At 33.7% G+C, this 10,851-nt stretch overlaps 1 protein-coding gene across 2 annotated transcripts; it reads right to left on the bottom strand.

Moving 5' to 3' along the window:
• Nucleotides 1-2,004: 2,004 nt before the first annotated feature.
• Nucleotides 2,005-10,539, bottom strand: LOC106679699 (uncharacterized). 2 transcript variants are annotated; one of them, XM_014419003.2, is made up of 3 exons: nt 10,387-10,538; nt 7,587-7,716; nt 2,005-3,708 (listed from the first exon to the last, which is right to left on the bottom strand). In XM_014419003.2, exon 3 carries the CDS (start codon nt 3,698-3,700, stop codon nt 2,402-2,404), a length of 1,299 nt encoding a protein of 432 aa, XP_014274489.1. In that variant the 5' UTR covers nt 3,701-3,708; nt 7,587-7,716; nt 10,387-10,538; the 3' UTR covers nt 2,005-2,401. The 2 variants fall into 2 exon arrangements, with proteins under 2 accessions (XP_014274489.1, XP_014274488.1); XM_014419002.2 differs by lacking the exon at nt 7,587-7,716 and having other exon boundaries at nt 10,387-10,539.
• Nucleotides 10,540-10,851: the final 312 nt, after the last annotated feature.

The following is a 10,851-nucleotide window of genomic DNA, read 5'->3' on the forward strand; positions in this document are numbered from 1 at the left end:
TATATCCTGGCAAATTCATTTAAATGAGAAAATCACCTTTTTTTTCTGACCTCCTTTATTGAAAATATATAGATAATAGTATTAATATATACATGTATGTAAATATAAATATAGTGGTGCCCTTCCTTTGCCATATGGCATTATAAGGGGTTGGGCTGGGTCCGCTGAGGGCGGGGGATACAATTTTGGCCCAGGAGCCACTGGCCGGGAAATACAAGAAAAAGTAATATAAACAGTAATACCCAATATAAGAAAAAATTACCTTTTTTTTTTTTCTTTTCTTACCTTCTAAAACAAAGAAAGACATTTACAAATATATATATATATATATATATACATATATACATACACCGGCAATTTCATTATCTTGTTTTGCCGGGATGGCATTATAAGAATGGTTGCCGGGTCCGCTGAAGGCGGTGTCAACAATCATGCCAGATGCTCACTAGGAATAGGGAGGGGCTGGCTATTCCTGTTGGTGGTGTTGAAGTGATGACTTCAGGCTGCAGAGCCAGAAATCCCTCCCAAGGCGAGGACGGCGACCAAGGGGACAATGCTTTGCCACCTTCCAGGTCTTGGTGGAGGGGTGATCTCACGGAATAGAGAGTTGGGACAGGCTTTCAGCCCATCGAAGAATTTGATGTGCCTACGGCCTATAAATTCCGGCACAGACGGGAGTTGGAGCTCCTCACATATTACTCTGTTCTTGGCCAGCTGGAGTGAAGTTCCTCTGACTATTCGCCTTAGGAGGGAGTTCTGGAAATTCGGCAGTTTGTAGAGCGTAGTCTTGTAGAGGTGTCGCATAAGTGGTGCACCATAAAAAATTACCTTTTTTTTTTTTTTTTTTTCATACCCTCCTATAATGATGTTATTGAATATCTGGTACATACATATAGGAGGTATGCTATATGTATATCTGGGTGTTAATGGTACCTTGGATTGCCTTTTGGCATTATAAGGTTAGGTGAGGGGTCCATTGAAGGTTGTAACTTGGTTGGCTTACGCTAGTGGATTATTGGAACGGGGAGGGGCCGTTCCGCTGGTTGTATGGTGAAAATTTAGACCTCAGACTTGAAGAGTCTAAGGCCTTCCCTCGTCGAGGACGTCGACTAAGGGAACCGTGCTCTGCCACCTTCCAGGTCGTGGTGGAGGGACGATCTCCCTGAAAAGTGGGTTGGAGCAGGCCTTCAGCCCATCAAAGATTTAAAAAAAAAAAAAAAAAAATTCTGTATTATATTAAGAGTCTGTATAAAAAATTACCCCACTGCTGTATAAATTATATTTACTACCTGTCATTTTCAATCAATGGGAACAACAATTTATTTAACGCTATATTCCTGATTTTAATCCAAAACCATATGGTCTCTTAAATGAGGGGATATATGTAATATCCATATATGTTATCCTATACATCATATACATGTGTTTTTTTGTTAATAGATTAGGTAGAAATTTTAACAAAGAGTCGTACACGCTGTCCACCTAAAAAACTCTTAAAAACTGTCCGTATGTGGTATCAGTAGCCACTAAAACTAACTCATTACATCTATAACCCTTCCTTCACGGGGCCTAGACATTTTATTATGGGACAAAAAAGGCTTTATGAATCTGGATGTGTTTATATAAAAAATATATCTAGATAATGACAATAAGGGTGCAATCGCCCTAATTATTATGAATTAATGTTTTATTCAGAATAATTAGGGCGATTAGGCAATATTGATATTTTTCTAAATTTCGATATTCTAATAAATATAAGGCAAAGAGAATTTTTGGGTATTTGTAAAAAGATTATAGAAGGCTGGTTAGAGAAAAGGCATTAGAATATTAAACCACGCCCTTAGTAATGGCTTGTCAGCTGGGATTTGGCACGCTAGCCTCCAGCAGTTTAGTGGTTCCTGGATTCTAAACACTAAACTAAAGTCACTAAAACTTAATTAGAAATTAATACTAAATATTCTATCAAATACTTTACTGGATCGAGAATAAGAATAGAAACTTCAATGAGAATTCAAAACCTGCATTTATTCACAGTAATTAAGATTTTGAAGAGAATGGAGAAGTGAGACAATGAGCATTGTTTGATTCCTTCAAACAGGCATTTCATGTTATATGAGCTGCTAGGGTTTGACTTTAGAATATATACAAATTTAAATTGGTTCCACCACATTTAGGTCCCTTGAAATTTACCATCGACTAAAACATCGAGGATTACTGTTGAGCGCTTCGAAGCTGTTACTGCCAACAACTTCATACTTTTCTGTTGTGAAGTTTCCTTATTCAAGTGATAAAACAGCAAATGTTTCGATGATTAATCAAATATTGACACAAATAAATTTATTACTTTAAGGGGGACTTTAGGTTTGTGATTGGTCGAGAATAGACCAGTAGAGATGAGCGACTAAGTGAGCGGTTTCCTGGTACGGCAGCTTCCCCCGTGGATGCAGCCACAACCACAACCACAGCCGCAGCCCCCTCCGGCCACTGCCCGGCCCGGGTGGTTAGGCCTCAGTTTATTGGGGCAGCCGCACCCGCATTCACAGGCGCAACGCTTCCTGACCTTATCTTGTACAATGCAAGGTGATACCATGCATAAACCTTCTTCTATTGGAGTAGGTGTCGCTGTGTCTATTCCTAGGCACCGTCCCACTGTCGATATTGAGGTTGTTTCTTCTTGCTCGAAACAAAATGTCTCAGGTATAAGGCAACAAGTTGTCCTTGGGGGACACTTGCGGTATTCTACTGAACATGGACACGTTCTCATTCCAATACAACGGTGTGTAAGAGGGAAACAAATCCTTCCTGTTCTTCCGATGTTGACTGACTGTATTATGACGGTAGGCGGAGGTTTTGAACAACGACTTCTTTTCATAGGATTTGCACACTCACCTAGTAAAGGTTCACTTCTCTTCCTCAAGATCTTGTTTCTTGATTTCTCCCTTTCTTTTTCAGTCATGGATTTTAGGTTTTCAAAATCTGAATTGAGGCTGAATAAATTAAACATCTTTTCTGATATGTTATATTGTCCTTCTCCTGAATCCCTTCCCTTTAAACTGTTTTTTAAACGATTGAATTTACGGTTTAAGTATTTTCTGTTGTAAGCTATTTGTCTGCCATTTCGCAAAGAACGCAATCTTCTTTTGAACTTAGGTAACCCGTACAAACGGTTTGTATATAGCTCTTCCATTAGGTTAGACTGCCTACTACGCAGTATCCTTTCTTTGGGAAGACACATCCTGTTGATATCATTTTCATGATCACATCTCCTTGCCCCGCGTCCGTCCCTGACGTGATTCAAAGGGCGGATAGTTCCTACTTTGTCCAGAAATAGATACCTTCTCATCCTACCTGTATGTACTATCCTATCTTGGGATGAATCCATATCTAGTTTGGCACTATTTTCCAAACGTGATTTGAACAACCCCAATTTCGACGGGCAAGCCCCAACGCTGTCTTCTAAACCGGTTGCTTTGTCATATGAAACTTCCATTTCACTTTTGAACAAGCCATTAGATGATTTTATAAAAGCATCTGCCATTAACATCTGTTCTCTATTAGGATTGTCAGTCCCGTTATATAAAGTAATATGATGGTGTAAAAAAGATCTTCCTCTCCTCTTCATTATTCCAATCGGAACTTTCCAATTAGTTTGCATGCGTCGTGAAACTTTAGAAATCACATGAGTTTGACATGTAATCATTGATATATCTGCAAAATATGAGCAATTAGTTTATTTCTAATACACAAATGTAATAAAGGAAATGAGAAATCAAATAATTTGAAATCAAGTTATTTGCTGATCTACTAGTATGATACTCATATACATCTATTTACATATACTGAAAATCCCACCATTTCTATGAAATTTCTTGGTAGTCCAGAAATTAGTTAACCTAGAAGAAATTGTAAACTATTATAATTATTAAACTAAAAATAATTTTTAACTCAATGTATTCTGATGTAAAACTGTTTGAGAAATGCAATGGTAAAATATTTACCACTCCCTGGATACAACAAGAGCATAGTGGAAAAAAGGCAGCTATTCCATGACAATTTTTTATTACTTTAATAATTATAATTAATTGCAAAAATCGATGAGTCTGCCCAGTACAGTTAGAAGGAATAGAAAAAATGGCTGCTATTTCAGAGCGTTGAAAAAAAAAATTTTCTTTGGGAGCTCCAAATACTTAAAACTACCAACAACACTAAAAAGCCTAAATAGTATCACTTAAAAGTAGAATAAATTTGCTAAAATATGAACCCATATAGAGCTATTTGCTTTCAATAGTTCCCGATATGCAGTTTTTAAAATATTTCATAACAAAATAACAAAAAATTAGTAGTACTTGGGGAGCATATAAATTAGAAATTATTAGACGCACATATGTCCATTAGCATTCATATTAAAGCAAGTTTACTTTACTATAAAGTAGTTTATGGCGTTTCTTTTCGTAGGAGTAATAGTTTTCATGATATTTGCAAAATCAGATGCACAAAACGTAAATTTTAATTTATGAAAACATATATCTTAGGAACAATCAGATGTCTGCCAACATTTAAATTAAAGCTGGTTAGTTAATAACGCTTATCTTCGTGGGAGTTGTGGTTTTAATGATATTTCATAAAACAAATTCGGAAAATGTTGATTTTTAGTATTTTAATATATGAAAACTGATATCTGAAAAAGCATTAGACGTAGAGATGTTTGGCAATGCTAAAATTAAAGTTAGTTGTTTGTTTGTTTTTGTTTAGTGAAGTAAAACATTATTGGTCATCATTGCCATTAATACCTTATTTGTTTATTTGTTTTTGTCTGTTCGATGTCATATTTTTGTCAGTAAACCTTTTGATTTTAAAAACTGAAATACTAATTTTATTGTTTTCACTTTCATCGTCTTTAAGGGTTTTTTTAAATATCGTGCTTCTCTTGCAGCTTTATCGGCTAGTTCATTAAGTAAAAATGGATGCAGGAAATTTTCGGATGCTCTCGATACATACAACGAGCTTAATGAGACTGTAGTTATAGTTATATTGTTGTGGTTCAAAGACAAAGAGAAGTGAAGTGCTGCTGCTATTGCATTGAGTTCGGCAGTGAATATTTTGCATAGTTTGTGGGGTTTAATTTTGCACGTTGAGTCATTTGTCACAAAGGATGATGCTGATTGGTCTGGATAAATTATTAGTTATTTTGGCTTATTTTGAAGAAGAAGAAATAAATGAGCTTTATATTCAATTGGTTGGTGGTATTTGGACATGTCTAGAATTGTTTTAGGGAATTATAAGCTCCATAATGGATCATTATTTTAGGTTTTGTCAATTGTTACCGTTTTGAGAAAAGAGACAGCCGAGTAGAGTCTTTCACAAATTCCGTTTCGTTCTATTGAATAGAATGTTTCGTTCTAATGAAAAATTTCGTTTTATGTTTGAAATGGAACGGAAAATTTTGAAGTAAAAACAAATTTATGTGTCGGATGTTTTGCCTGTGGATATAATTTTGAACTGTAGGTTATAGCTAATTTAGATTTTCTGAACAAAAGTGGTGATTAAAGCTAGTTTAAGATAGTATAAAGTAGTTTATTATACTTATCTTTTTAGAGGTAGCTTTCATAATAGTTGCTAAAATAAATTAATTTCTTGTTGTTAAGATAAACTTTCTTATGCGAATATCATAAAAACTACTACGCCTACGAAGAAACGTTTCATGCACTACTATATGGTACTATGAATGAGCTTTACTTTTAGTGCTGGCAGGCATCTGTATATCTAATAGTTCCCGAGATGTAGTTTTTCAGAAATACAAAAGTTTTGTCCGAACAACTAAAAATCATTCAAAATGGCTACCGCATAAGTTTTATGTTTACAGCCAATAAATCTTTAAATATTAGCTAGACTATGTGAATTAGTAAAATTAAAGAATTATATTGAGCAAATTTTGGTATATTATAAGTATGCTTATGGAGGTATATGTGAAGGTATAACAGCGTTATTCGTTACTAAAAAAGTGTGAATCCAAAGAAGTATTTAAATGAAACCTTAGAATGGAATTAAGAAAAATTGTCGTTTTGATATTTTTTTCTTATTTTTTGTTAAACGATAGTGGGTTAGGTAAATTTTATTTTATTTTTTTCCAGCGATTGAAATCATCTCTCTGAGAGCCCTGCTGAGACAGAGAACTCAATCAAGGAATATACAGAAAAAAAGTGAACTACAAGTGATATCACCCCAAAAACTCTTTACAACCGTTTTTTAAAAAGTTCTCCACAACAAAAATAGGGGAAAATAAGTTATATCAAAAACACGGCCCAACAAGAGAGAAGCCAAGATTTTGGGAGAATTTCTGAAATGTAAGGATATCATCTGCAGCGTTTCGCCCCTTAGTTTGGTAGGAAACACGACTCACTTGAAGAATGACAGCTGGCAGTCATTCCAGCCAAAGAAATGGAGTCCTTGATATTTGCACCCCAGCGTAGAAGAAATGTAAGCTAAAATTGGACGGGGTATCTTTTGGTACCTAATTACCTGGGTTAAAATGCCTTCACTCTGATAGTCAAAAGACCTTAACTGTTCTTCCACATGCTAGTTAGAGACTCTGCACACTCTCCTTTTTTGCTGGGAATAATTTGTCGATAAATGTGAATTCAATATCCAAATCGTCACCAGAGACCCATTTTTTATATAATAACTTGCAAATATTTATGTTTATATAATAAACGTATTACGTTTATTTTGCAAGATCTTTCTGTAAAGAACTAACGCAATATCTATCGAAACTAGTACATTAAGCCTTTATTAAACCCATTTTGGTATTGATGTTAATGGAAAAATTCATGTAATTAAATATTCCCATAAAGCTGTATTTTTTATCCAACAACAAATTTTAAATTATTTATTTTATTATTATTTAATTCATTTATTTTACTTATGTGGGCAAGGAGGAAATAATGTTTATGGAAAATCATACATAATTAGATATCTGGATTAGAAAATAAAGTGATGTTTTTGCAAAGATGTTACCGTTATCCGTACCTGGACCACATCTATAATTCAGCATTGACGATGTTGTGAAATCATCAACAATTAACAAATAATTATAGATAATTTTGTTAGAATTTTTGTAAAAATTTTACTTGATCACTTTTATCTCTTGTCTCGGTCACATCAAAATCTGGAAAAATAAACTATATCGTTTTTTCTCTGGACCCTTCATTTGTTAAAGATATGTCTATTGACGAATTAACTTGATCTCTATTGAAAATTTAACATTCTTTTAATTTTGTACATAGTTTTTAACCGAACATAAACGCAATATTGCCAGAGTACTCAAGTTGTTTCAATTTTAAACTTCCTACAACATCTTACCTGTCGGTCGTACTAGCAATAAATAAAATTGATAGTAAATTTTATTTGATTCAGCTTTGCAAGAGGTTTTTTTTTTTCGAAGAAATGCATAGTTTTAGAGTTAGGGAAAAGAAATCTGAAAAAAAGATTAAACATTTTGCTATTTGTGTCTAATTTCTAAGATAACCTGTTTGAAAATTACATATTTGCCATCTGCATCACAAAGAACATAAAGAAAATGCACTTACTTGCACTTTTTTCCAAATACAACTATCATTTGACTAAACCAATTTTGTGGCTTCAATTTTAACTTGAAAACCCAACTAGGCCCGCTGTCAACCAAAGTGATTTTTCTTTAAGGTGCATAGTACTAAGCCCCTAAAAGAAAACATAGTTCATCAGAATTTCAACTGTCTCTTTCCTAAATGAACCCTCAATTAATTATTGATTCTCGACAGCGTTAGATGAAAAGTATATTCCAAAAGGATTCTTCCTATGGTATAAGGTCTGTTCCAACAACCATTTCTGACTATCCAGAACTGCACGGTGCATACGCAATACAAGATTTCGGAGGGGAAAAACACGTACTACGTATGACAGTTAGAAGTCGTTGTTGGAACAGACCTACAGTTATACAGGCTCTAACAAATTCAGTTACGTATCAAATATAAAGTATCGACACTGGTATGGCGAGTATCAGACGGGAAGTATCGATACCACTGAAGTATAGAATTATCAATATTAATATCAGAAGTATGGACAAAATGTATCTAAGTATCGAAAGGTCCTTACACACAGCGATGGGAAAAAATTAACTATAGTTGAAACTAATAGCTAATATTGTCATGGATACGATCCTTATTCATGAATAAATCATTATTAAATAAATATCGTGTCCATGACAATTTTAGTTAATGTGTGAGTTCACATAAGTAGTTTCATTCCTAAAAAGTAGTACGTTCTGATAGAAATTGTTTAGTAGACGCATTTATCCAGTGCGTTAAGAAAGAGCTAAGCAAGTTGGTAATTGTAGGTGGAATAAACAAAACATTGAGTTTCCAAAGCTTTGCAATAAATGAAATATTCCCCAAGGTAACCTCCTCCATAAATATTTCGGCTCTTCCAAAGAGGTCACTACCAAGGAATGGATTTAATTCAATTTAATGGATTTTCTTTGTTATCAAATTATTGGAAATACTATATAACCCTCATTTACTACAACTTCTATTTAGTTCACATTTCTGATTAAATGAATGGTTCTACAGATTAATATACTTTAATGTGGTAAGTCCCTATTTAAGCAACGTAAAACAGAGCTCCGAGGGCGTGGCCAACTTGACGGCATAGTCCACTCCTTGACTTCACTTTTGTTTAAGAGAGTAGGATTATGCCATCCTCTCTCCCCTCCTGGCAACAATGAGGACTGAAACCAAAGGCGTACCCAGGATCAAAATTAGGGGGAGCAAGCCGTGGTCGTTCAGATTGACATTTCAGCATGGAAAAGGCGATTGAAACCAAAATTAAAAAAGAGGTTTAGATAGATGACCGTAGATTAATAAGTGGAGAAGATGGTGGGGAGTGCGGTCAGAAAAAAAACACAAGTAATCAAAAAATGATTTATTCGTGCCGACGTTTCGACCTGAATTTCAGTACTACTATCTAATTCCATGGTTATTAATCAATTATTTTTTTATTTTCACGTCATTGTAATGTTAATTTCCAAATTTGTTAGTTTATTATTTATTTTTGTTTTTATGTTTCTATGAATGATGGTTTTTATCTCTTTTTGTTTTATAGCCCTGAAATTCAGGTCGAAACATCGGCACGAATAAATAATCTTTTGTTTAATGGTGTGTTTTTTTCTCACCGAACCTCCGACCATCTTCTCCACTTTTTTCAAAATTAAAAAATATATATGTGTAATTATAGCAGTGCTCTATTAGTTATTACAATAGTTTGTTTGACAAAAAAAATTAATTTTTTAAAATGAATGATTGTTTTCACTTCTAGGGAGGTCGAAAATTTGAACCAAAATAACATATCAAGTAACAAAATAACATCTGAGAAAGGAGGAACTCTGAGGAAGTACTTCCCCATCAAAGAAATAACAGATTATAAAATTGTAACCCACATTTAAACTATTCACTCCTTAATATATATATAAAAGAGGATAAATAAAATAAATTATTTTATTTATGGCAGCAGTGCCATACGTAAAACCATAAGTAACATCCCGCTGCTACCTAAATCCCGTGTAGGCGAAGAGCGAGTTAAGGAGGAGAAAAATAAGGTTAGCGGATGGTTTTGTTAAGATTGGACTTTGTAATCTAAATATCTTATAACGTAAAACCTTAAATTTTGGTGAAGGGACTAATATTTTCTTAGTTAATGTTATGTATCTCTTTGGTAATAGGTTACATTGTGGTTTTAAGTGAGTTAGTTGTATTATTATTTAATAAGAAATAAAGTGGATTCTTATGGAAAGTGTTCATTGAATACTCAACAGTTAATTACAAAGATTCATTTTAAAAAATAATAAAGTGGTACAGATCCTCAAATCTAAAATATCATTATAATTCAATTCAGTTCATTTCGAAGTACACTCTGGTGACATAAAAATGGTTTTGTGCATTCAAATTTAACAACGGCTCAAATTATATGCTAACAAGGACATAATATATCTTTTTTGAAGACAGTTTTGATAAAAAAAAAAAAAAAACTATACCTCTATTTTATCCAATAATCGATACAAAAAAAGGAGTCTTTTGATCAGTTTTGAAATACAAAACACAACTATAGTAATTTTTTTGGTTAATTTTTAGATTGTGATTATTATAAGTTATACCCGAAAGTCATTCCGTTAAATACTTGAAAGATAGGATTTCAAATGCATCAAAAGTAAGATTTGATGAAGATACGCCTTTGTTATAAAACTAGGACACAGTAAATACATACATAAAGAAATTAAAAAAAGTATATTGAAGTTGGAAGGGAAAAAACAAATCGCCGCAATTAGAAAAGTAATACAAATAGGCTAGAACTTCATACCATTATCCAGCAATCTGGCAGACTCCATGATATGGCAGGGACATATAATTAAAATCATCACACAGAATTGATTTAAACCGAAATTTGACATGACATGAATTAGACATACGAAAGCTTAACTTCTAACCTTCGCGGCCAGGTGTGATAACATAACAGATGACATTTTCAAGGTGTTCTGCTTCTTCATGAAAGAGGATTCGCCAATTTGTGAGAGTGAATGAACACGGAGATTTATCATATTCTCGTTAATAAGGGGTAAACTTCCAACGACGTTTTTCTTATATGAGTTACTTGCTCTGACAATTGCCTGGTTCCAGGTAAAAAAAAAAAATACTTGAAGAAAAATTAACCATTTTATTACAGTTGTTTACCTACAGAGAATTACTTAATGATTGGAGAAGTTTGTCGGGGGGTGCGGTCAGCAAAGAACAACATAAATAAACAAAACCATATTTATTTATTTCA

The sequence above is a fragment of the Halyomorpha halys genome, unplaced genomic scaffold (genome assembly GCF_000696795.3).
Source record: "Halyomorpha halys isolate HHAL.00 unplaced genomic scaffold, Hhal_1.1 Scaffold215.1, whole genome shotgun sequence".
Lineage (NCBI taxonomy): Eukaryota > Metazoa > Arthropoda > Insecta > Hemiptera > Pentatomidae > Halyomorpha > Halyomorpha halys.

Excerpts from the sequence above, each read along its gene's own strand:
- LOC106679699 (XM_014419002.2), bottom strand. The coding sequence starts at position 10,477 with ATGTCAAATTTCGGTTTAAATCAATTCTGTGTGATGATTTTAATTATA. Across the intron at positions 3,709-10,386 it reads TGCCAGATTGCTGGATAATG|ATATATCAATGATTACATGT; the intron begins GTATGAAGTTCT and ends CATATTTTGCAG.